This window comes from Podarcis filfolensis (assembly GCF_964270895.1).
Source record: "Podarcis filfolensis genome assembly, chromosome: 1".
Taxonomy (NCBI): Eukaryota; Metazoa; Chordata; class Lepidosauria; order Squamata; family Lacertidae; genus Podarcis; species Podarcis filfolensis.
Window position 1 is genome coordinate 7,189,134 of NC_139604.1, and position 27,539 is coordinate 7,216,672.

Consider the following 27,539-nt stretch of genomic DNA (forward strand, 5'->3'; position numbering starts at 1 on the left):
GCACACACAACAAATAGGAGCCTACACAACACAAAACACTGTTGCTGTATGCAGGTTTTATTTTGTTTTTTATCTTATATTTTGGAAATGTACATCCTTTAAATTTGGGGGGGGGCAAGAGAGTGGGCCCTAAGCTATAGCTTGTTTAGCTTATATGTATTTTCCCCCTGCCTTGTGGCAAAATCCCAACCCCATTCCACATTCCATTTGAAGGCAAATAGCTGCTTAATGCAGCAAGGAGTGACAGAAAGTAGTCATGGAAGGTGAAGGGGAGAGAGAGAGAGAGAGAGAGAGAGACCACTGTCTCAAAACAGAGGGGCTTGCTGACTGGCCCTTTCCACAGAAACAAAGATGTTGTTATGTTTCATGCTGGTTTGTGTCAAACTGGTTAGCATTACAAAGCCCAGCTATGCATGTAATATGCAATAGTTTTCTTACAGTTGTAAATCATAGTGCGTTTGTTGTTGTTTTTTCATTGAATAAAGCACTGTAAGCCATGTGTGCCATTGTAATGGATTGCTTTGAAGTCATTTCTGCACAAGGTAAAGCAAATTTTACCCCCCAATTCCTTTGCTAACTTGCCTGTTTTTTTCCTACAGGGAAACTGCTTCTTGCTGTTTCTTTGTAGATCTAGGGACAGGTGTCTTGTTCTTGAGCAGGTAATGCTAGGAATTTGTGGAGATATAAGTAGGCTGTATGTGAGATCCTCCAGCCTTTCTCAACCTTGGGTCCCCAGATGTTTTGGGCCTACAACTCCCATCATCCCTCGCTAGCAAGGCCAGAGCTCAGGGATGATGGGAGTTGTAGTCCAACGACATCTGGGGACCCAAGGTTGAGAAACACTGTGATCCAGCAAGTGTTAACATCTAAGACAGGCTCGCTTCCTGTGTCAAGGTGATCACCTGGGTGATGGGCCATTAAGGGAGACAAAGGAAAGGGGCTCTGAATGAGACAGCAAATGGGTGCCCCCCCACCAGTTTATGATTAGTTAGAAGGACAAAGCCAGAGTTTAGAGTTGAGTTGCAGTGATGTACGCCAGAAACCAAACAGCAAAGTTTGATTTCTGTTTGACTCCATGGCTGTGGCCATGGGAGAAACAAGACCCTCTTGGGGTGTTGATGCTGTGGACCCCTCCATCGCAGGCTCAGGTTGTATATATGTGTAAATAAACCAAATATCCTCAAGACAATGCAGTTTCCACTGTGACTCATTCCCAAAGGAGACACAAATCCTTGGTACGCACCAGGAACCACTGGACTCTCTCACCACTCGGAGATTGGGGTGGCGGGCAGCACTTAAACAAGAAAGAAAAGCAAATACTATTCTAGACTTCATCAACAGAAGTGTAATGACCACTCAAGGGAAATAATAGTACCGCTCTGTTCTGCCTTGGTTAGACCACACCTAGAATACTGTGTCCAGTTCTGGGTGCCACAATTTAAGAAGGCTCTTAAGAAGCTGGAATGTGTGCAGAAGGCAACCAAGAGAATCAAGAGTCTGGAAATGAAGCCTTATGAGGAGCGCTTGAAGGATCTGGGTATGTTTAGCCTGGTAAAAAATAGACAGAAGATAGGATAGCAATCTTCAAATATCTCAAGAGCTGTCACATGGAAGATGCAACAAGCTTGTTTTCTGGTGCTCTAAAGGCTAGGACTCGAACCAATGGCGTCAAGTTACAAGAAAGGAAATTCGGACTCAACACTAGGAAGAACGTTCTGACAGTAAGAGGTGTTTGACAGTGGTATAGACTCCCTCGGAAGGTGGTGGACTTCACTTCATTGGAAACTTTTATGCAGAGGTTGGATGATCCTCTGCCCTGGATGATCTAATTGAGATTCCTGCATTGCAAGGGGTTACACGGGATGAGAGCATAGCACTAAAATGCCATTTACTTTGTTTTTGTCTGATCTGGCTGCACAAAGGTCTGTTTATTTATTAAATTTATATCCCACCTTTCTAAAGAGCATCAAACAAGAAGTCATGAAACTTCTTTAAAACAATTCCAGTACAGGTGCAGACTGGGAAAAGCTAAATTTAAGGACTCTACAGAAAGAAGCAGGTGCATCCCCAAGGGCAGGTGCCAGAGCACTAGAGGCCTGATCACATGGTCTCTGCAGGAGGTTCTCCCCTGCAGAGCACAGTGATGAGGTGAGCATATAAGGGGTGATCTTTGGTCTGGACCCAACCTGTACAGGGCTTTAGACACCAAAAGCAGCACTTTGAATTCAGCCCAGTAAGAGATATATTGCAGATGACTGCCAATATATTCTTATTACTTGTGCAGAGTGAATTAAAGGTTCCCTGTAAGCACATGATACAGGACTCATACATGAAATACAGGAGGAGCAACTAATTATAGGTTGGCGAGCTCTATATGCAGAATTATCCAGAGTTTGGAGCTGAAGCAAGAGCTGGAGTCAAATTGTCTCGATAAAGGAGCTTATCTTTGTTTCCACCCTGTTTCCACAGTGACGCAAGTCAGGCCAAAGGGCATAATTGCTGAGCCCTCACACACAGGGAGAGAGCAAGCCTTCTGACACTGTAACGCACCCCAACAGGGAGTGGGCTGAAAAATTCAAAAACAGATGACGTGGAGGTTATTGAATGTTGGACTGAGCAGGGTCCTTTCACATGCCACTTGATAAATGCAATGTAGATTAATTGTTGTAATTAGAGGGGTAATAAATAAAAGCAGATATTGGGTGTGATAAATACATGAAGCAGAAGAGCAGGACGAGGAAACATCTTTGCTTGCAACTAGTGCTATTTTTCTGGAAAGAGGGGTGCCGGAACTCATCTTGGACGCCTCCCTCGTTCTTTCAGAATGGCAATGGGGCCCACCTGAGAGGAAGAAGAAAGTCCTGCTTGCAACCTTTCAGAGCTCAGAAATCAGTGTGCTAGCTGGCTCTATTAATGACTCACTTTAGGCGGTCCCCTCCCGGAGGAGGATCTTACACATTACCTCCTCTATTGCCCCATTTATTCGGGCTTTAGAGACGCATTGCTGCAAATTATACCCAATTCTATAACCAGTCCTGAAGACAGAGTAAAATTTTTGTTAGCTGATGCAAACCCACGCATTACCCATGTGGTAGCGGTTTTTGTGATGAAGGCCATGAAAGCCAGGGAAAGATTTATGGACGACAATGTAAAGACCCCTTCATCGTCTGTTTAACTCGTTGCTCGTTTTCCCTCCTTTTCTATTCTGTGGGAAGAAGGTTTTGTTGGCATAGTATGTAATTAATTTTAATATTTTTAACTATTGTAGTGTTGATGTTTGTGCACAGGCATGGTCCTCACAATAAATGGATTTGATTGACTCACTTTAGGCACGGCATATAACACAGTTCTTTATAGCTTTATTGTGAAAGGAAATTATTGTGAGTAAATCCTGGCAAAACCAATCGTTAGACTGATCAATACAACACACAGATACTACCGACTTCTGAGTTAGAGCAAGCACAATGCAATGAAGTTGGACTCTGACTGATACATTGGACATTTTTTGTATAACAAGCATTTACTAGAACAAAGAGCAATTTGAAATGCATTCTCCTGTTATCCTGGTGGTGTGGGTGGGGCTAACTTGGTTCAAGGGGGTGACCAAGAACAACAATTCCTTGCTGCCACCAAGGAATTGGGGCACATGGAACTCTGCATTTGCAGCTGTAGAACAGAAATCACAAGCACTGTTGCTCTGGTATTTCACTCGGCAAAATATCTGCATGTCTATCTACATACAACCTGGCAATACTGCAGTTGGTTCTTATACGTCCATAGATAAGCAGTTCCTAATATGAAGAATCATTCACATTGTCCGCTTCTCCAGATGATGTAGCACAAACGCAGTACTTTTCTTGGCTTCCTCTAAAAAGTGGGCAAGTTTCCCTTGCACCTAGACAGAACAGGAGAGTTAAAATTGTGTGAAGCACAAATGCACGAAGCAGCCCTGGGGAGAAGTATGTGTGCAGGGGGGCAGAGTCTTCTAGCCATAACCCAACCTTCCCATCTAAGGGCTACAATCTCCATGCTCACCCTTGGATTACCCAAGCCTGTACAAACAAGGGGTGGGCCATGTGACTCGAGGGACTCTGGTCCCTGACCTCATTCGTGGCACAGACAGAGCCAGCCCAAGACCCTTGGGCACCTGAGGCCAAACATCCCCCTCTGTCACCCCACAGATCCGGCCTCTGAAGTGCCACTGCTGCGGCTTCTCCCTGGAACTGGGCGAGGAGAGGGGACTCCATAAGGGCCCCCTGCCACAAGGGGGGGCGTGACACGCCGCAAGGACTTCTTCTCAAGGAAAAACCCTGGCAGAGACTTGCTGCCAGGAAGGGACATGGGACTCTGGCCATTGGTGTGCCCGTATGTGGTGGCACCTTGTGTGCTGCAGAGGAGGCAGCGGGTCCTTGGGGCCTGATCTTCTGCCCCTGTGGATCCTACTGCCTGAGGCAGTTGCTTCACCCTGCCCCATTGACAGGCAGGACCTGAGCACCGTCATAGAGTTGGAAGAGACCTCAGGATTTTCATCAGGATTGGAGGAAGGTAGGGAAGAGTTAAACCTCCTCTCCCCACAAACTGTGGTCCCAATTCAAAATGCCTGCCCCCACCCCGTCCCAGCTTAATATTACATTTAACAGCCCCACACAACACTCAAGAAACGCATTTAAGGCCATGCGTAGCTAGTTAAGTTGCCTCCTCACTTCCACCCATGTTCAGAGCTTGAAGACTAAGGAAGGTCAGGTGGAGCTTTTGTGACAATTCCCTTAGTGCAGACACGGCCAAACTTGGCCCTTCAGCTGTTTGGGGACTACAATTCCCATCATCCCTGACCACTGGTCCTGTTAGCTATGGATGATGGGAGTTGTAGTCCCCAAACAGCTGGAGGGCCAAGTTTGGCCATGCCTGCCTTAGCGCCTGTTTGCAGCAGATTACAAGGGAGGGAGTATATCCGACCAACCCCAGTTATCCTCTGACATTTGCAGCTCTCTGAATTTTGCAATGCAGCTTTCCAGTCAAGTAGCATGCACAAAATCCATATATTAGGGTAAAGTGTGTGTGTATTAGTAAAAGTAACATACACAAACACATTATATGTTAGGGGAAATTGCTTCTGGAAAATGTGTATATTCAGATAAAATTGTCCTAAAATGCTAAAGAATTTCCATTGGGGGGGGAGGGGGAGAAATAAATTGTAAATTATTGGTGGAAATATGGAAAAGCAAATTTAAGACTGGAAAAAAATAGAAATCAGGAGAACTGAAATCAACATATTTGATTTGCCTGTATGAACAATGCCAGAGACACAGCACTTAACTAGAGGTTAACATAGAATCATAGAATCATAGAGTTGGAAGAGACTACAAGGGCCATCGAATCCAACCCCCCGCCAAGCAGGAAACACCATCAGAGCACTCCTGACATATGGTTGTCAAGCCTCTGCTTAAAGACCTCCAAAGAAGGAGACTCCACCACACTCCTTGGCAGCAAATTCCACTGTCGAACAGCTCTTACTGTCAGGAAGTTTTTCCTAATGTTTAGGTGGAATCTTCTTTCTTGTAGTTTGGAACCATTGCTCCATGTCCGTTTCTCTGGAGCAGCAGAAAACAACCTTTCTCCCTCCTCTATGTGACATCCTTTTATATATTTGAACATGGCTATCATATCACCCCTTAATCTCCTCTTCTCCAGGCTAAACATGCCCAGCTCCCTTAGCTGTTCCTCATAAGGCATCGTTTCCAGGCCTTTGACCATTTTGGTTGCCCTCCTCTGGACACGTTCCAGTTTGTCAGTGTCCTTCCTGAACTGTGGTGCCCAGAACTGGACACAGTACTCCAGGTGAGGTCTGACCAGAGCAGAATACAGTGGCACTATTACTTCCCTTGATCTAGATGCTATACTCCTATTGATGCAGCCCAGAATTGCATTGGCTTTTTTAGCTGCCGCGTCACACTGTTGGCTCATGTCAAGTTTGTGGTCAACCAAGACTCCTAGATCCTTTTCACATGTACTGCTCTCAAGCCAGGTGTCACCCATCTTGTATTTGTGCCTCTCATTTTTTTTGCCCAAGTGCAATACTTTACATTTCTCCCTGTTAAAATTCATCTTGTTTGTTTTGGCCCAGTTCTCTAATCTATCAAGGTCGTTTTGAAGTGTGATCCTGTCCTCTGGGGTGTTAGCCACCCCTCCCAGTTTGGTGTCATCTGCAAATTTGATCAGGATGCCCTTGAGTCCATCATCCAAGTCATTGATAAAGATGTTGAATAAGACCGGGCCCAAGACAGAACCCTGTGGCACCCCACTAGTCATAATCTAGTGGAGCAGAAATCTAATCATAATCCATGTCATGGATCCATGACATGACAACCATATGTCAGGAGTGCTCTGATGGTGTTTCCTGCTTGGCAGGGGGTTGGACTCGATGGCCCTTGTGGTCTCTTCCAACTCTATGATTCTATGATTCTATGATTCTATGATCCCTGGAGCAGAAAACCTGAGCATTTCTTACCTCTTGCTTAAAGCCTTCATCTGTTATATCTTTCAGGTTGGTGACAACATTGAAATAGGCACCAAACACACCAGCTTCTAAAGCTTTAGCTGCCACCTGTAGACAAAGCACACAGAGGAGGCCTGTGACTTCAAAACACCATCAGTAAAAGATTCATGTCACTATGAACCCCTGAAAACCACCCAAATCAGCAATTGGTAAGAGCATTCTGGAGCTCATGCGGAAGTACTTAAAAGGTTAGGCTTCTATTATGCTCTGCACTACCCAAGTCCCTGTTTCTAAGTTTTTATGTATTAACATTTATATACAACCCTTCATCGTAAGATCTCAGGGTGGTTCACAAGATAAAAATAGTAATTTATCTATTTTATGGTTTGCTGAGACATTACTACTTTCATCTGTAGCCTGAAGATACTATCTTCTTGTAGCACATTTCATCCCAAGGACTCCTTTTTAGGTCTACAAAAAATCTACACACACAGTATAACTGACAATGTAATATATATATATTTGAAATTTGTTTGTTTGTCTCTTTACGTTTGGACACCTCTTAAAGATATTGTAACCAAATTTTGCATGATAGTTCCTTAAATCAAGGAGCAGATTTTCATCTATGTTTGGACAGAATGGGATGACATTTTGAATCAAGACTGAACCTTTCAAAACTGCAGTTTTAAACCACTAATTTCAAAACGGCAGTGATAAAATGTAATTATCTGCCATGTCTAAGGCACCTTTTAGCATACAAAATGCTTTGCAATTCTTATATGATCTACAATTATTTCTTTAGAAAATTTGTAATCAGCGTATCATATTTATTTAAAAGCTTAATCTGCCCTTCATTGACAGAACCCCAGGCTGGTTTTAGCAAATAAAATTAAAACCTGACTAAATATAAATTTTAGACTAAATATAATTTAAATGATTTTTAAAAAAACAGAACAGAGACATTATTTGATTATTTTATTCATTCATTCATTCCCCACTTTTTCTCCTCACGGGGACTCAAGGTAGTTTACAGATAAAATAAGAACAGTTTAAAAATGGGGGGGGTTAAAAACAATTAAGCAGCAATAGAATGAAAACTACTCACATATATCTAAAAGATCTAAAAGATCTATTAAAAAGATAAAACAGGTACACAGCCCTTTTAAATGAATGCTTCTCATCCACCAAATACATATTATACCTGTATATCTGATTTGCAGGCTATATTTCCTTGCTGGGCCATTTCTTTTAAAAGGGGCCACAAAGAATGAACTTTTTCTGCCAGTGAAAAGGGAACACCAACCGCACTTTTCAGGCCCAGCTGCATGGCTGCTGTCCGCCTGCAAGAGAGTAAATAGACAAAAGTAGGTACCGTATTTTTTGCACCATAACACTCACTTTTTTCCTCCTAGAAAGTAAGGGGAAATGTCTGTGTGTGTTATGGAGCGAATGCCTACGGGTGGCGGGGGGATCTGCTGCAGTCGTGAGCAGAGGATCCATGGTTCCCCTTCCTTCCCTCCTCCGTGGCTTGCTTTGAAACAGCAAAGCGGGAGAAGAGCCGCTGAGTGGGGAGGAGAGAGGGACGGAGAGCCTGCTTGCTTTAAAGGAGCAAAGCGGGAGAGGAGAGGAGCCGCTTACACGAGTCCGGAGCTGTTTTTCAGCAAGCCGGGGAGGACGGAGAGAACAGCTCACTAAATAGCAGCAAAGTTTTTTGCAAGCAGGCTCTCTGTCCCTCTCTCCTCCCCACTCAGCTGGCTTAATAGCAGCAAAGTTTTTCAGCGAGCCAGGGAGGAAGGAGAGAAGCAGAGCCTTTAAAGGAGCAAAGCGGGAGAGGACAGGAGCCTTCTCCTCTTATACCCCTCTTCTGCATTATTAACAGCATCCTTCTCCACCCACCCCACGCGTGTTCCTTGTCCCTTGAGTGCTTTTCCTTCCCTCCCCACTTAAAACGTGGTTTGGGCTACCCCAAACTCACTGTCAGATCACATGTCTGTGGCCACAGCATGAACCACAAAAATCATACATCCACTGTTCCGTTTAGAATATTTTTTTTCTTGTTTTCCTCCTCTAAAAACTATGTGCATGTTATGGTCGGGTGCGTGTTATAGAGCGAAAAATACAGTATATGCCAAATATATTTCTAGTAAATTCAACTGGAAATCACAAACAAGGAAATGATACCTACAAGACACATTGCAGAGGGGAACAGCGGCTGCAAAGAGTCTTCCAACGCCTTAAAAATTAACAGACACATTTGGACAAGCCTTTTGGTGACAGTTGCTCAGAATGCAATGGACTCTGGGCCCCCTAAGCTAATGCCACCCTAAATTAAGGCCCCACAAGGTTAGCATGGAAGGCTCTTTGATCCATGAGCAGAAAGGAGGGGAGAGAGGAGGTTAACATTTCAATAACAATAATGATTTTGTCATTTGTACCCCACCATCTGAGCGGCTTTCTCCTTTTTCCTGCAGTGCCACCTCACAAACTGTTCCAGAGGTTCCCCCAAATCCTCTGGAGAGAGAGGGGTGCAGGCTGTGTACACGGGAATGGAGAATCAGTGAAAACTGCCTGATCTTGTTCAAGAAATATTTAATCAAAAATGAGCTACCATGAGTTCATTTAGCTGCATCCACATTCCACCCTCTCGTTCAATAACTGCAAGACCTTGCAGGAATCTCTTCATAGCATTTAGGCCAACATGTCCACATATCACATGCTTTGATATATAGACTTTATTGATTGTCCATTGATTTCTGAGCATGACTAACAGTGGCTATATCACTCTGAACAGGTGTAGAAGCCATTGCTTATTCCAGGTATCTGTAGATGTATGAGAGGAGCTAAGGGAAATTCAGCAACCAGGTACATACAAAAGATTGTTTAGTAGCCATGATCGTTAAACAGATGGAAAGTGAGATATTGATACATACCTTTCTTTCTCTTCAGGTGTGTTCTTAGGGAGCTTCATAGCAGCCTAAGGGGGAGGGAGAAAAACATATTAAGTTAACTGTGTCCAGTAGTTATACAGGCTATAAGAACTGCTTCCCAGTATCTTCCACTTTGCCCATCGTAGAACCACCGGTTTACAGAACAAGGCCCAAGCTGCACCCAGACAAGGCTGCTCTTTTTTAAAAAAAATTATTTAATCATGTTTTCAATACAAACAACAACCACAAAAAACACATACAACAAAAACCGCAATAACACTCATAACACAATTTAACATTTCAGATTTGAGTACTGATAGACCTATGACCATAAAGAAGGCTGATCGTCAAAGAATTGATGCTTTTGAATTATGGTGCTGGAGGAGACTCTTGAGAGTCCCATGGACTGCAAGAAGATCAAACTTATCCATTCTTAAGGAAATCAGCCCTGAGCGCTGACTGGAAGGACAGATCGTGAAGCTGAGGCTCCAATACTTTGGCCACCTCATGAGAAGAGAAGACTCCCTGGAAAAGACCCTGATGTTGGGAAAGATGGAGGGCACAAGGAGAAGGGGACGACAGAGGACGAGATGTTTGGATAGTGTCTTCGAAGCTACAAACATGCGTCTGACCAAACTGCGGGAGGCAGTGGAAGACAGAAGTGCCTGGCGTGCTCTGATCCATGGGGTCACGAAGAGTCGGACACGACTAAACGACTAAACAACTAAACAACAACAACAAAAATACCTATGACTACACCTTTTTAACAATATTTCCCCACCTCTCCTCCCCCTACTTCCCACCACTGTCCGTCTTATCTCTTAAGTATTCCTTCCAGATTTCTTCATATTTATCCATTCTTAATTTGCGTTGACATGCAATTCGTTCGTATGTAGCTAGTCTGTCCATTATTATCGACCCATGTGCTCAATGGAATCTTTTTGCGGCTCTTCCAATTCATCAAAACAAGTTTTTTTGCTTCTAATATGGCACAGTACATCCATTTTTTTTGACCCCTTGTAATCTCCCACGTTTCCGGTATATAATTTAGAATTAAATTCAATTCCCCTAAATAACAATTTCTTTTTATTACTCTTGCTATATATATCTTCACCTCGCACCAAAATGATCTTATCATTGGGCAGTTAATCATCATATGTACCAAGTTCTCATGTTTACTCCCACATCTCCAGCCGTTTTCTGCATTTGTTATTTTCTTCTGGTAAAGACAAGGCTGCTCTTTGCGGCAGCACATTTCCATCCCTCCCTGTCCCGGGACTTACCTTTCTACATTTGTCATTCCAATCACCATTCCAGGTGACTGAAATGAAATCACATCACCGATAATAATTAAAAAAATTTCCCAATCCTCAAATTATTACCTTTCCTGTTCAGTGCAGAGAGAGAGAGAGACGTGTTGTGGAAGATAACAAGGGGGTAAAGAATGCAGGTGGAATTCCGCTGTCAAAAAGAGGAGTTTGGATTTGGATTTGATATCCCGCCTTTCACTCCCTTTAAGGAGTCTCAAAGCGGCTAACAATCTCCTTTTCCCTTCCTCCCCCACAACAAACACTCTGTGAGGTGAGTGGGGCTGAGAAACTTCAGAGAAGTGTGACTAGCCCAAGGTCACCCAGCAGCTGCATGTGGAGGAGCGGGGAAGCGAACCCGGTTCACCAGATTATGAGACTACCGCTCTTAACCACTACACCACACTGTCTCTCACTCACCATGTAGCTGCTGAAAGCCAGAGAGTCTGTGTCCACCAGGACTAGCAGCTCCTTCATGGCCTGATGGAATGGAGGGATCAACCGCCTCATGACTGGGTCCAGATCCTCAAATTGACGCTTCCCATAGGTCATCAGCCCCACCATGCAGCCCAGCGCTGCCCCCTAGAAGTAAAATAAATGAAACAATTAAGAACAGATTTACACCCTTAATCAGTACAATGAACGGGTTTGTATAAGCCAGGAGAAGTGGGACCTTTGCCAAATGCAACTTACTCCTCAGTAAACATATATTGATTGCTTGTTTATTATTGCATTTATGCCCTGGTAAAACCAGGGATGTTCCTAGGGGACCAGATTTATCGGACCATACCAGCCCCCTACCTTGCAGAAATCCACTATGTTGAATACCGCAGACTTCTTACAGCGGCTAGATTAAATGTCCTTGACTCTGCGATATTGTGGGGAAGGTACAGGGGAGTACCATACGCCCAGAGAACCTGTCATTGCGCCATGGGTGTGGTTGAGTCCACCGAACACATTCTCTTGACTTGGCCTTCTTATGCAGAGCTTAGACAAAATTTTATAGACCCACACCTATGTCAATTTAGCTTCCTACCCGGAGAAAACCAGGTTTTACACTTGCTGAATAATGTCACTAGAGCTATACCTTCCTTGGTGGCCAAATTTCTTTTTTTAGCTTTTAAACGTCGCAAGACTATAATTGACTGTATTGATATCTGTTTAGCCCATTTTAGTGTTGGCTAAGTTCTAAAATCTTCCTGGATGTTTTAACTGTGTATTGACAAATGTACTTTTTTCTGACTGACGGTCGAATAAAAGGTTGATGATGATTATTGCATTTATGTGGCTCTCCCCTTCCCCATTTCATCTTCACAACAACCCTCTGAGATGGCTTCTCAGCCTTTTGGCTAAGATCACATGTAGTTAAGCTGAGAGGCAGTGACTGGCCCAGCGTCCCCCACTGAGTTCCATGGTTGGGTGGGGGATTTGAAGCCTGGTCTCCCAGATCCTAGTCCCGCACTGTAACCACTCCAACCCACTGGATCTTGGAGATCAGCATCCGAGTGTGGTATGGGGAGAATAAAAAACGCCATTTTAAACTCTGCATCTAGCTGATTCCTGAAAAGCAGTGCTTTAGCAGTATTAAAGGGTCCTGATAAGGAAACAGTCAAATACAACAAGCGCTCCCTTCTTCCACATCTCCTGTTCACCTCTCGCATAATATGCTTGATGCAGGGCAAACGAGAAACTGGCAGGGGAGAGGGGCTTCCCATAATAAGCTTTGATTCGTCACTAAAGTTTTCTGACCGAGCTGTGCATTTGTGTAAATAAGGAACTAGAAACAGTAACCAACTTCAGCTTCATGGGATTTTTGTAATTGTTCAATTGTACATTGAAATGGAAAATAACTCTGTATGTGTCCTGCTAACTGCATATCATGTAAACGTCCACTGTAGTTAAACAAAGGAGTTGCAGAGAGCCTAACAGGTTGATAATTAACTTAGAATGTATCTCTGCAACTATGTGACGAGGTGTTTAACTTTAGATCACATGATAAGTATTCAGCTGCAAATCTCCATTTTGTGGGAGTTGGATCTTTGTTCTCAAGCACCAGAGATGAAAGGACATGTGTTAATGGTCTCTGTCTCTCAGGCTGTAATGAAAGCTGTGGGAGAGTCAGAGCTTTGTGTTCTGCTCTGTTTGAAGTAATTTCATATTTCTAAGAGGCTGTACCTGTGCTTAGACAAGCACATGATTCTATGCAACTATTTGGATGTAACATTATTATTATTATTATTTATACCCCGCCCATCTGGCTGGGTTTCCCCTGCCACTCTGGGGAACATTATTGTTTGGAGTGTCTGTTTTGGAACAAATTCTGTAAGTTAAGCTTTGGAACCATATTTTGGGACTGCACAATTTTTATTTCAGTAAGAGTCCGTTTTTATTCATCTTACTGTTTCCATATGTGCAATATTACTCAACACAATAATTTTTCCTCTCCTCCCAACCCAGAGGCTAAGAGAAACATTGCTTTAATGGGAATAGGGCAAGCAGAAATGGCACTGTCCGATGACGCACTGCTTTAGGTGATATCAATACTCTCAATGCAGATTACACTCTACTTTTGACTGAATTCAAGTCTCCCATCTGGACTTGGAGGCCAGCCCTGTCTGATTTATGTGCAAGGTGCACACGCAATCTATATAACATAATAAAAACAAGTGGCTTCTGTACCAAAGAAGACATCGCTGCTGCTACGGATCCTCCTCCAGGAGCAGCTGACCTGGCACCAACTTTCTGCACAAAAGTGTGAAGAGGCAAGGATATCAGGCAGCCGCTCTCTTTGCCATCCTGCACCATATCCCTTCGGAAGACAAGAAGGACATAGGAAAAGCACATTCACGTACGTCAAGAGGACAGAATGAACTAAAGTCAAGGAAGGAGAAGGCATCTCTCTGCCATGTGTAGGATGATGGTAACTCTTTTGCAAAGATTCAAAGTAGGACTTACAATATTAGCAGAATACAGCCCAATGACCAGATGCTTTTCGCTAGCATTGTCCCTGGTGAACCAAGAGCAGGGAGGATTGCTTTGTCTCTTTCTAGGAATTGGTCTTGCATTCTCTAAGCAAAACTCACTCCCTTGAAAATGTGATGGCACATGAAACCATTTAATTACATCTCAAGCAGGTGGGGCAAACAACTGTCAAATCTCAAAACCTCACAAACCTTCCCCAGATTAGGGCTGGGCATGCATGTGACCCTCAAACTGCCAGTGAGCATCTCTGGAAGCAAAGAGCAACACACGGGTGCCAGAATTTTACCTGACACAAATAAGGAAATGTAGGGAAGCCAGTGGCCCATTGCTTCCTTCCTTTCAAGCTAGCACATGGGTCACCCCAACCCCAGACTCGCTTGCCCAGCACTTCCCATGGTCCTGTTTGCAATGGAAACTGATGTAAGACAAGCTAGTGGACTTCCAGGAGCATCCTGTGGTGTAGACCTGCACCCAACCCAGCCAAACTTGCCAAATGTACGGTGCCCAGCAAACAAATAAAAAATGGAAGGAGGACAATGAAAACATCCGTACTCAATGATGCGCTCCTTGGGATTGAAAGGAGACAAGGAGTCCAGCCCCAGTCGGTTGATTACCTGAGAATGGAAAATGAATAGAGATTCACTGCACTAAACAGAAACTGAAATAATCTGGGGAATACAAAATTGGGGGGGGGGGGTTCAGATCTTCAAGAAAATTACTTGATAAAACAGGGCAGTTCACTCCACATCCCACAAACTGTCTCTCCATTTTGAGAGGGTGTGTGATGTATTTATTTTGTACATGTGTTTGTACCTCCTTTAAAAAAAGTATAACAACATTCTTCACCATGAATCTAAACAGAACATTCAAACTGTTCCACTTCTCAGGCATACCCTTGCCCCAACCCTTTTTTTATTTATTTAGATGTCCACCTTTTCCATTCCCAAGAGTCTGAGTGTCTATCAAAATTCAAAATGTGCTTCCTGCAGAACAGATGAAATAATTCTCAGATTTGTTCAGAATCCCCCATTCTTTCTTTAACTTCAAAAACTATTTATTTGTTTGTTTGAGTCTGCCCTTCAACTCAAAGGCTTCTAGGTTCACACCACACTTCAATATAAAAATAACAACTACATTAAAATATACCATACATATAGTTATGGGGTTTTTTGCCAGGGGCAGGCTGAAGCCCCCTTCTAATTCTTGGAAGTGCCAGGCTAGCTTCCTGGTGAGATGATAGTCTGTGTGATGGGCCATTGAGGGGAAGAAAGGAAAGAGGCAGCTGGAGCCACATGCAGAACCTCACCAGCCCACTTGGCTGCTGCCACCTCCTGGTCCCTCGCAGCAGTGGCTTGCTGGCCAGAGCCTCAGTCCACCTGCAGTGTCTCACCCTTCCCCTGGGCAGTGAGGCTCTGCAAAGACTTTTCCTCAAGAAGAAGTCCTTGTGGAATCTTGCTTCCCCCACCCCCAGACCAAAGCAAGGGCACAGAAAAAGAGCAGCAGGGTGGGCAGCGGACGGGGGTGCTTTGCCTCAGGTGCCAAAATGTCTCGGAGCGACGCTGCTCACAGTTTAGGGATGGAAAAGACTGATGCCAACTCATGGTTTATCACATGCAGTGCTGCTTCAATCCATTCCATTCCATGCAGCTTGTAATGCGGCTCATTATCCACTATGACAGAATTTTACATAATTTATTATGTTAAAAGGTAAAGGTAAAGGGACCCCTGACCAGTGGTCCAGTCGTGACCGACTCTGGGGTTGCGGCGCTCATCTTGCTTTATTGGCCGAGGGAGCCGGCGTACAGCTTCCGGGTCATGTGGCCAGCATGACTATGCCGCTTCTGGTGAACCAGAGCAGCACACGGAAACGCCGTTTACCTTCCCGCTGGAGCAGTACCTATTTATCTACTTGCACTTTGACATGCTTTCGAAATGCTAGGTGGGCAGGAGCTGGGACTGAACAACGGGAGCTCACCCCGTCGCGGGGATTTGAACCGCCGACCTTCTGATCAGCAAGTCCTAGGCTCTGTGGTTTAACCCACAGCGCCACCCGCAATTTATTATGTTACTATTACATTAATCCACCACATTTATTTCAATGCAAAGGAAATTTAATGCAAATGGAGAAGTAGTAATCAATTATGTATAATCTGCAGACTGTCAACAACAGCAACAGCTACTACTAATCCTATTTTCTGAATGGATTTCTGTTCTTCACTCGTGGTGAATAAGCAGAACCAGGGAATTTCTGCTCCCGTTGCCATCAGAATTCTCTACATCCCTCCCACATGTCAACCATTCTCACTACATAGTAAGGCAAAAACACAGTAAGGCAGTTGGAAAACAGACTGAAAGTATGTGTGGAAAAGGAGAATCCTATTACAGTGGTACCTCAGGTTAAGAACTTAATTCGTTCCGGAGGTCCGTTCTTAACCTGAAACTGTTCTTAACCTGAGATACCACTTTAGCTAATGGGGCCTCCTGCTGCCGCTGCGCCACCGCTGCGCAATTTCTGTTCTCATCCTGAAGCAAAGTTCTTAACCCGAGATACTATTTCTGGGTTAGCGGAATCTGTAACCTGAAGCGTATGTAACCCGAGGTACCACTGTACAGTAATACATTTCATAGGATACTCAAGTATTTCACTCCTTTCTCTTTTGAAGAAGCAGGTTACCAGTCTGATTTTATGCTCCTCCTCAAGGATGAATAGATTTTCTTTGTTAATATAATATTCTGCTGCATCCAGCATGGCCTTTTTGGGGACCAGACCCACCAGCTGAGATCCCACCACTGGCAGATTGAGATCCTAGAAACAAGAACAGGAATTTGACAGCAGTCCAGCACAACCCCAGAGATCCAGACACACACTCCAGGCAACAAGTCTCTGGCAGAGATGCAACATCTTCAAATGACCCTTAAGTTTCTACCACCACAAGTTCACACCATTGCATAGACTAGAAAATAATCCAAATAACCCAAACCCTCAAAACAGAAATGTTCTCAAATAACACTCAGAGAAGAAGATATAACCAATGCAATCTCAGCCTGCAAGCGATGCTTTTTCAGTTCATAAGAAGCCGAGCATGTTTTGAAAGGTTTGCATGGCTGGCAGTGGGATCATTTGTCTGGTATCTTTAGTGCCAAGCAGAAACCCCAGCCCTAACCCTTGCGGACTCAACAGGTGCTCATTGCTGTGTGAGAGGTCTTTGAGGACAGGCAAAGCTCGCCCACTGTGTTTGGGGCACAGGGAAGGGAGGGTAACCCCCATGCTACCTAGGCAAAAAAGGGAGGCATCCCTTTCTTCTGGTGCCATACTGGGGGATATTTGGCTTACATATGCAATTGAGCAGCAGTCCCTTCCCTCTCTTCCCCTGCTGTTCTGCAGCTAAAGGGCCAGGCAGCCCCCAGATCTCCGGCTCTTAGCCCAGCTGCCAATGCATACACAAACTGGTAGCTCTCTCTCTCTCTCTCTCTTTGTGTGCTGTGCTGCAATCAGTTCTTCTGTAACCAGAGAGCAGCTCCATAAAAGTGAGCCAAAGGCACAGCCACAAGAGCTTTGGGCTGCAACTCCTTGCTCCCGACACATTTCACCCCAAATGTCTTAGCTCAGGACATCTCTGGGATGCTCTGGCGCAACCTCCTTGTCCAGCTCACCTGGGCGTCCTTGCAGACCTCCTCATAGATGGTGTGGAGGGCCGTGGTCTCAAAGTCCAGCAAATTTGCAGAAACCTGAGCAATATTCTCCTCATCCAAGTACCAGCCCATGCCTTGCACCTGCTTCAATCGCCCAGGCTACAAAGCACAAACAGGAGCAAGAATTTCAACCATCTACAGAATAAGGTGGGAAGCTGGCAAACAGGAGCCAAGCACTTCCTGTCTTCTTAACCCCAGCAGCCAAAAGCTAACATTCCTATCATATTCCTACCAGATTTTAAAGTTCCTACCCCATTCCCAAAATATTTCTGTTTTTGCGACTCTTCATACATTTGCTTCGTCACACATCCAAATGACAACAAGGAATCCTGTGGCACTTTAAAGATTATTATAGCATGAGGGCTGATGGACTGGAGTCTGCTTCATCAGCTACCCTTAAGGAAGCAGAGGAAAGAGCTGTAAACTGTAGGAGCCAAAAGACCACAGCAAAAGTCTAACTAGTCTTAGGAGAATATAGTTCACTCCTTTGGTTCCATCTTCCCAGCCTAGGACTTTTTGTCTTTTCCCAGGAGACCCTGAAAAGAAGATTCAAAACCCTCAGGCTTCTAGTCAGACCTTGATTCATGGCAGCTCTGACGCAAGCTGCCAGTTTCAGTGAGCAATGAGTGAACTCATATTTCCCCTCTGCCATCATCTGTGGCCTGCATAGCCTCCTCTTGTAGTGTGATAAAAATGAAGAGTAATACAGGGTTAGCGATTACGGGAGGAAATTGGGGAGATCTCTCCTTTCCTTGCCCTTTTCTGAATTGTGGGAGGATTCCAATGGGAGGGGGGAATCTGCAAGCCAATTCTTCCCTGGACACAGGAATACCTGGTCCTTTCCACGTCCTTGCTCCCGAATGTTCAGTGCTATCCGGTGCGCCAGCTCCTTTGTACACAGCAAATTGATGTTGTAGGCTATGAGGAATGTCCGTGCGCCTGTTACTGTGGCTCCCCATCTTGGAACAAAGGTTGCAGAGCCAAAATCAGGAGCCCACTCTGGGTTTTTTAGCTAAAAAACAAAACAAAACAAAGAAAAGGAGGGGGTTGTAATATTCCAGTAATAATAACAATTTCACTGTTAGATAGACCCAGAGTCAGACAGGGGGCTTGCTGGGCAGTGTCACACTCCAGAGATATTTGTTACCTTGAGAACTGTGATGTGTGATGATGAATGCAAATGATAATCGTATTTACTGTCTGCTCTTGGTTTGTCAGTGGGCCCTATCATGGACTAAGCATGCACAGGAGAGCATGGGCTCCATGGTGAGGTCTATGAAAGGGAAAGCGCATGGTCCTCAGTCTAGTCAGAAAAATCATTTGGAACACTTTCACCTGGGGATTCCTGCATTCGAATTTATTCATGCAACTTTTTTCTTGAGATTAAATCAACACAATTTGGTATTTTCAGTAGCTCTTTAAAATACAGTGGTACCTCGGGTGAAGAACTTAAATCGTTCTGGAGGTCCATTCTTAACCTGAAACTGTTCTTAACCTGAGGTACCACTTTAGCTAATGAGGCTTCCCGCTGCCGCTGCGCAATTTCTGTTCTCATCCTGAAGCAAAGTTCTTAACCCAAGGTACTATTTCTGGGTTAGCAGAGTCTGTAACCTGAAGCGTCTGCAACCTGAAGGGTCTGTAACCCGAGGTACCACTGTAGAAACACTGTAGAAACTTTATTCTGAGCTAATGTGCTCAAAGAAATTTGCCCAAGTGGCCATGTGTATTTTGAATGTTCTTCTCATTTCTATTAAAAGGAATCTGTAAGTCAAATTTGATGCAAATGCCATGGATATATACACCTAACAATGAAGCTAGATTGCAGAATCCACATGGACATTGCAGGAATGATTCATGAGCAGGAATGAGAGGGCGTCTCCACTCTGTGCACACACAAGTACTGGGAGAGACTTGCTCACACTTTAGCAACTAGTACAACAGCAAGCAGGAGCTTGAAGCTGCAGCTGTGGTAATTCCATTATGCCAGCTGTGCTGTAACCATAAACTAGCTCCATCCAATAAAATCTGAGCATCCCTTCTTAAAATGCCTCCATTGCTACCCAGACTAGGGGACTGACCGTTGATCTAAGGATTAGCAGTACAGCTGTTGTTGAAAGCAAAACGTAGTCTTACTTTCTCAGGGAGGGCTTCATATTCTCCTGCTCGGATGGCTGGCAAGGATATTCTGCTCTCCTTCAGAGCTGCTTTGCCATAGAGATACACTGCAAAAGAGAGGCAGATTTACTGAGAAAGCACATGGATCCAGTCAGGGAGTTGCCAGGCTGCAACCTAAAGAAGCTGGTTTTGCAGGACTCAAGAGTCAGAGGAAAGGAGGGAGCAGGAGGCCTGGTTCCAGGTTTGGGGAGGCCCTGGGAAAAGGAGACTGCAGGGAGCTCCCTTCCATGGACAGCCCCACCTCTTGAACTCTGTGCTTGCTGCCCCATGGTGCTGGGACCAATCAGGGAGTGCTGGGAAACTTGTGAGTTGTGTACTGCATCCCAGGGGTTAGCTGGGTCTTTGTGTGATTGCTGTTGGGGGTACACAAATAAGCCAGACATGCCTACTGAGAATGCTGGCTTGTGGTGTCATTCAAAACACGCTGCATCCACACAAGCTACTCACAGCCAGATGGCCACTGGCCAGGAGCTGGCTTGCAACAGAGTTATTTCAAGAAGCTTCCAGCCACACAACGGTGCATGGGACTCACTGCTTTCCAGAGCACCTCACACCACTCAGCAAATGCAGGAGGTCATTGTGTGGCGGCGGCAGCTTGGAACACATCTCCTGCCCCTTCCCTGTCATATATAAAATTTTAAAATATGTACAAATAAGTAGCCATGTAAAAATATGTAATAACAAGGATTTTCATTGCAGTTTCTTACCGCTAAATAGTGCCATTCACCACTAAGAGACACTACTATTAATGACCACTCCCCACATTAAAAGGGGGGTGCCCTTTGTGTGGTCACACGCAGCCCCTGGACCCTATGCGGCAACATTAGCACAGGCTTGGCTTCGCCTTCCCCCAGGTGGGATATCTGGAGGTCTCCGCCTACCTCAGTCACTTGCCCAATCCCACCTGGGGAGGCGTTGCCAAGGTGATCAGGCCAGGTAGGGGGAGGGACTACCTGCCCACACAATAGAGGGAGGATCTTACCTGGGAATCTTCAGTTGGCTCCAGAGCTTCTCCCACCCTACCCACCCTCAGTTAAGCTTCTTTTGCAGGTTAAGCCAGTGTGGTGTAGTGGTTAAGAGCGGTAGTCTCGTAATCTGGGGAACCGGGTTCGCGTCTCCACTCCTCCACTTGCAGCTGCTGGGTGACCTTCACACTTCTGTGAAGTCTCTCAGCCCCACTCACCTCACAGAGTGTTTGTTGTGGGGGAGGAAGGGAAAGGAGAATGTTAGCCGCTTTGAGACTCCTTAAAGGGAGTGAAAGGCGGGATATCAAATCCAAACGCTTCGTCTTCTTCTTCTTCTCCACAGATACGCTGGCGCTGCTATGTCAAGGTCGCTGTTGAAGGGCCAGAAAGGAATTTCCCTGCATTGGCAGGTTTGCCTTTCCTGTAGCAAAACGCCACAACTTTGGCGGTATCAGGCCTTGGGCAGAATCCTTTAGTTTATCTTCCCTGAATGGGGGGGCGTGCAGCGGTGATGCATGCCCCCCTCCTCTTTGCAGCGGCGATACCATGGTTCCCCGTTAAATGGGTTGTTTGAGGGGAGGCTTTGGCCGTACGCCTAGAGGTTGTCATTGCTCTCCCCTGCGATATCGCTGCTTGAACATGTGTTCTCCAGAGCCAGCCCGTCCCCCGTCCCCCCCCCCACACACACAAACACTGGATAACCCTGATGTTCCCCAGATCCCCGGCAGGGGACTGGGAGGGATAAACGCCCAATGCCCGAGTCAAGGTCTACCCACATCTGAAATATAATAAAGTTGTGGCCAATTTTAATCCCATAGCACGTTGTCTTGAGTCATTATTCCACACAGGGAGCCGCCAAGGGTTTGGAGGACTCGGCCTGTCCACGCAATAAAACTTTGCCACCCTTGCAGTTACTTCCGGGTTAATGCCAGACAGATAGAATCTGATATTTCCATTGTGCCATGATGTTAGATGACCCAGAAAAGGTGATAGCACAGGGAACCAACACACATATTGACCAGCATGCATAGGTTCATAACACACATTCCCTACCAATGGCACATATAGAGTCTGTGTGCATAGGCTCCCTGGGTAGATGTTCCCATGGAGACCGGGTCTAGTGGACACCATCCAACCTCCCCAGCACACTTTATCTGGAATGTCTGTGCACATTGTATGTGCCAAAACATCAAGGCAATGTAGGGTGCAAACCTGCCCACAAGAAGAAGGGAGAACTAAATGAGGAGAGAGGTGGCTATTTTGTCTTCTGATATTCATATAGGAACACACCACACAATATGGTCTGTGACCGTAATAAAGTTCATTCATTCATTCATTCACCACAAGCTGGGTTAATTGCAAATCAAACATTATTCTTCACAAGGACTGGGGGCCTCCAGAGTTGACCACCCTTCTTAATCAGCTCTCCAGGAGCTGACCACATGGGTCACAGCTGTTTACCTTAAAGGTGCCACATGCCAGATATTTAGTTGATAAGGCATAGATTACAGTGGCCAACAGAGATTTTTGAAGGAATTTCACTTGGTGGCCTGGAGTGACCAGGTGCTGTCTTGCAAACCCAACTCACCTGGCACATGCAGTTCACCTGCTAAACGCTTCCCAAACAGATTGGCGCACTGGACACATTCTTCCATAGTAACATTCCTCACTGGGATGAAGGGGCAAACATCCAGGGCTCCCATCCGAGGATGTTCACCTAGGAGAGGAAGGCAGTCCTTCAGAAACATGCAGGAAATCAGAAGGAAGGAAAACAGCAATTTTGGGAAAGAATATAAAATACAAAGAAAAATTGACTTTGCAAGAAGCTGCATTTGAATACAAAGAGTCATTGAACCTCATGGAAAGAGTAACTGATTAAGTGGAATATATTTTAGGATAAAAAGTTACTCACCACAGATTCAAGTTTATGCCTCAAAACAATCCATTTTCACATTTTTTCACATATACAAGCCCCAACCTTCAACAGGAAAAACAGGCGGTGCCCCAAGACCCTTCAGCAAGTGGTGTTATCTGAAAAGGGTTTGCTTCTTGGACCATGGTCTCCACTTCCTGGAGGAAGGACTTCTCGCAGTGGTTGGCAAAAACCTGATCGGGAGAGCTTTAAACTAAATCCTGAGGGAGACAACATTACAGAAGACAGAAGAACACCTGGTACTGGGGATAATAGCTTCACTGGTGCACAGGAAACTGAGGTGGTGTTACAGAAACCTGCTAAAGGACAGGAAACTACTAGAAGGAAGCAGATGGAGGGAATGACTCATAGTTTCATCTGTATACTAATTCACAGAGTATGGGAAACAAGCAAGATGAATTGGAACTCTTAATACAGGATGGCAAATATGAACTAACAGGCGTTACTGAAACCTGATGGATGAGACTCATGACTGGAATGTAGGAATTGAGGGGTATAACTTGCTCAAAAGGAATAGACCAAAGAGGAAGGGAGGAGGATGAACATTATATGTAAAGGATATGTACACTTGTGAAGAAATCCATGACCTGGAGCATCGAAAGCAGTATATGGGTAAAAATTGTAGGAGAGAGAAACAACAGTGACCTTCCTGTGGGTGTCTGCTATAGACCTCCAAGCCAGACTGAAGACTTGGATGATGCCTTCCTAGAGCAGATTGCCAAACATTCAAAATGGAGAGATATGGTAATCATGGGAGACTAAAACTACCCAAATATCTGTTGAAACTCAAACTCAGCCTAGAATGTAAGGTCCAACAAATTCCTCCATTGCCTCACTGACACTTTCATTTCCCAGAAGGTAGAAGAAGCAAAAGGGGGTCATCTATCTTGGACCTGGTCCTCACCAACAGGGAAGAACTGATCAATGAAGTGGAAGTACTCAGAAACTTGGGAATAAGTGATTGTGTCCTCTTTGGTTTCATGATACTGAGGGCAAGGGAGGTTGGATAGTCATCTCTCATGGATGCTTTAGCTGAGATTTTTGCATTACAGGGGGTTGGACTAGATGACCATTGGGGTCCCTTCCAATTCTACAATTCTATGATTCAGGAGGTGTATGGTAAATTGTAAAGTAATTTGTGTATCAAAAGCAACCTAATGATGAGTTATTTGTATTGAGGCCTGTTGTGGACTTGTGTTACATTTTCCTCCTAAAGATTCCTATTTATGGGTTTCAGTGACAGCCTTTCAGGGACACATGACTTGAATCCACAGTTGGGTAAGTAAGACTGTTGTAAGGTTGTGTAACTTGGAATAAATTGGAAACGATTCTCATGAGGCTCAGAGGTGAATACTTATTTATTGATTGTATTTGTTTACTGCATTGGTTTATTTGTTACTTACTCAAGGAGCTCAGGCTAACACACTGGAGAGTAACTGCATTGTTGTCATAGACTGGCTGGGTACAGAGGATTGGTGGGAGGCACCAGCCGGGGAACTCCCAAAGGAACCCCCAGGGGAAGAAGGCTCAGAGCCAGGGAGTGGGATGATGATGCCTGGTCAGAGGGAGAAGAGGGAGCAGACTGGGAGGAGGTGGTGCTGGAAGCTGAAGAGGCAACAGGGTTTAGTGAGCAGAGAGAGGCTGTGGCAGAGATAAGTCTAGATTCAGAGGCAGAAGAGGAGGCTGGAGAAGAACAACTAGTTCCCCTCCCGCCTGGTCTCCCAGTATGAAGAGGGAAGAATGAAGACAGACAAGGCAGAGAAGTCTCAGGCTGTTTGGGAAGGATGTGGTGGAGGTGGAGTCTTAGGGAGCTGTGGGAAGACAGGGACCTTCAGTCCTTGCAACCGACTCATTGGAGCAAGATCTACTGGGGAGAATTATTGGGCTCACTTGGTTTGAGCTACAGATAGGTAGCCGTGTTGGTCTGCCATAGTCAAAACAAAAAAATTTTTTTCCTTCCAGTAGCACCTTAAAGACCAACTAAGTTAGTTCTTGGTATGAGCTTTCGTGTGCATGCACACTTCTTCAGATACCTCCAGTTACAGATAGGTAGCCGTGTTGGTCTGCCATAGTCAAAACAAAAACAAAAAAAATTCCTTCCAGTAGCACCTTAAAGACCAACTAAGTTAGTTCTTGGTATGAGCTTTCGTGTGCATGCACACTTCTTCAGAATATCTGAAGAAGTGTGCATGCACACGAAAGCTCATACCAAGAACTAACTTAGTTGGTCTTTAAGGTGCTACTGGAAGGAATAATTTTTTTTTGGTTTGAGCTGTTCTGGTTTCATTGCACAGAGTTAACTTCCCTGACACTGGTGTTTTTATGCTGACCTAATATTGACTCTGGCTTCTGACAATTGTATCCTTACAGCAACTTCACAAGGTAGGTTATGCTGAAAGGAGAAAAGGAGGAACTTGTCTAAGGCCACCTGGTTTTCCTGGCTGATCTTTCAACCTGGTTCCATAGGCCCCACCTTAACTATCAGAATCCAGAGAGATCGCATGTAGAAATGCCTAGTGCTGTGGGATCCCAAATCCCATTCCTTTATAGGTACACATTGCCTCTCACAGGTTATTTCTGGTTTCTTCCAGATCTAGGACAAAACAAGCTGCTCAGAGTATGAGAAAGGTTGCAAAGTAGTTGAACAAGGCGCCATCAATAAAAACTTGTTTGGCTGTCTTACTCTCTATGATTAACACTTATCTCACTCTGATTACCTTTATGTTTTGCCATGTCGATATGTTGAAAAGCTGTTCTGGCCGCATTCAGTGCACCTTCAATTATATCTTCAGGACTTCCTACGAAGGTGTAAACGGTCCGATTGGTGGAAGGGCCTGCATCCACATCCAGGAGCATGCAGCCCTCGGTCTGAGAGATGGCCTTGGCAATCTCATCTATCACCTGTGCAGAGCAGAGCCTGTTAGAGCGCATCGACCTCATGCTCATGGCTTCAGACTATTCATGGAGCAAGCAAATCCACTGATCAAAGAGTGCAGTCCATGCGTGTGCATATTGTGCAAGTGGTCAAGTCAGGGTTATTATTTAGAACATTTGTATACCCCCTTTATCCGTAGACTTCAGTGTGGTTCACAACATAGAATTATAATATAGCAACCACAAAATACATAATGGCTGAAGCACACACACACCTGACAATGAGCTCAGGGAAAAGTAGCTCTGCCATTTGTGCTCTTTGGACTGGTTGCTGGTTGTGGGATCACAAGCAACTTAAAGCAGCTTTGCAGGTCTTTCAGAATGGATTTTGCTTTTAAAGTGACAACTCTTTAAGTGAATAAATGCTCATGTCACATTTAAAAAAATAAAAAGAGGAAACCCAATCCTAGTGATCCCTAACATGGATTTTGCTTTTTCCTGCTGCATATTAAATTGATGTATTGTTCACATCAACATCAGATGAGATCTCCATTACAATCCAAAGATCTCTTTTCTGTTTGGTTCTGCTAGTTTTGCTTTGTGTGGTATTATGTGCATTATTTTCATGCCTGCTTGGGAGAGCAAGGGAGGGGGAGGGGCTGAAGACACTTGGAATCCAGATGTTTCCCTGTTTCCAAGTAGACCACCATGAGGCAGTGGGAATCCCATATCCCTTATCCTAGTTGACAGACACATCGGTGGGAGCAGGCTGAGAAAAGGAAACCAGGCTGGGCACCTATTGCTAGTGGGCTACCTTACTGGGGGGCTTTGTACTATTTTTGTACTATTTTATTTTATTACCTTTGTACTATTTTTGTACTATTTTATTTTTTTAAATATTTTTATTAGTGTTTTCAACATAAGAGTTTATCAAAAATACATCATCCACATTTCCCGCCATTTTCCCCCTCACCCCCTAAAAAAGAAAAAACTACCCTCCCACCACCACCCCAGACTTCCCTCAGCTCCTCTCTCTGGTTTCTCAGCACGTTATTCTCTGCATGTTATAAAATTGTATATTTTTGTACTATTTTATAACTGACCAGCAGCCTTGTACTTGGTATTGCATGGGAATTCTAAGAAACCCAAAAAAATAAAATAAATCCATGCAGTTTTGAAGTCAGTGCAGTTTTGAAAGGTTCATTCCACTGTCTGGCATTCAATATGGCGCCTGATTGTATCCAGTCCAACCCTTTCTACCCTACATAATAGAGGCAGAGACAGGTTTTGTTTGCTATCTACGTTGGGCAGCAAGAGAAAACAAGAGGTTAATGGTGGTGATGTTATGCAGGAGGTTGGAAGGACACAGTGAGAGGGGAGACATTTCCTTTTTTTCTTCCTTCTCTGTGTGATCATGTGTTTTTTCTGAATAAAGCAAGAGAGTTTCAGTGAGACAAAGCTGCTAAGAAGCTTCTCTACCACACACCCAGCCAAGAGCAGATGGGTTTATAATCTAGTAAAGTAACATGCAAAAGTAATATGCATTCACTTCATTTTTTAAAAATGCAGGTAAACCCTGAGAAGAAAGCTCCCTCCAAAAGCATTGCATTTGCATGTCAAATCATTAAAGTTTACCCCAAACACTGTATTTTCAATTTTTACAACATTTACACTTAGAGGTATTTTCCCCTCCTCTCCCTTTAAATTTTATTTTTGCTATTGGTTATATTAAACTTAGGTTTGTTCTGTATATTTAAGCTGATATGTATAGGGTTAGAATTTCAGTACACCTCTAAAACTGTTTTCAAAATTAATTTCTCATGGACAGGTGATTCAAATATGCTTACACTCAGCCAGTAACTTGCAAAACTAATTTAGGCAGGGGGAAAATAGATTTTGTGCAGTATTATATTGCCACCATATTGCCACACAAGGAACTGTCTTTATACAAAAACTAATTCTGAACTTACCTCTTTGTTGTTGCCCTCAGAAAAATTGGGGACACACTCCACTAATTTTGACATTGCTCTGTTTATGTTTTCTTTCTCAGAGTCGTGGGGAGTCCTGGATGATTTCCCCCTCTTCTGCTCTGGGTGACAAAATGGAACTATGGGATCAGGAAACTCTCTGGCTTAAAGCCAACGACCTTCCACTACCTCTGGGATTTCTCATTAACTATTCCAAACA

At 44.4% G+C, this 27,539-nt stretch overlaps 1 protein-coding gene across 1 annotated transcript; it reads right to left on the reverse strand.

The window, feature by feature from the left end:
- Positions 1 to 3,339: 3,339 nt before the first annotated feature.
- On the reverse strand, positions 3,340 to 27,487 carry FTCD (formimidoyltransferase cyclodeaminase). Its single transcript, XM_083630367.1, has 14 exons — positions 27,323 to 27,487; positions 25,196 to 25,379; positions 22,134 to 22,262; positions 19,539 to 19,627; positions 18,238 to 18,417; positions 17,367 to 17,504; positions 16,387 to 16,518; positions 14,265 to 14,326; positions 13,410 to 13,539; positions 11,151 to 11,312; positions 9,427 to 9,470; positions 7,698 to 7,836; positions 6,509 to 6,604; positions 3,340 to 3,895 (listed from the first exon to the last, which is right to left on the reverse strand). Exons 1-14 carry the CDS (start codon positions 27,374 to 27,376, stop codon positions 3,809 to 3,811), a joined length of 1,626 nt encoding a protein of 541 aa, XP_083486493.1. The 5' UTR covers positions 27,377 to 27,487; the 3' UTR covers positions 3,340 to 3,808.
- Positions 27,488 to 27,539: the final 52 nt, after the last annotated feature.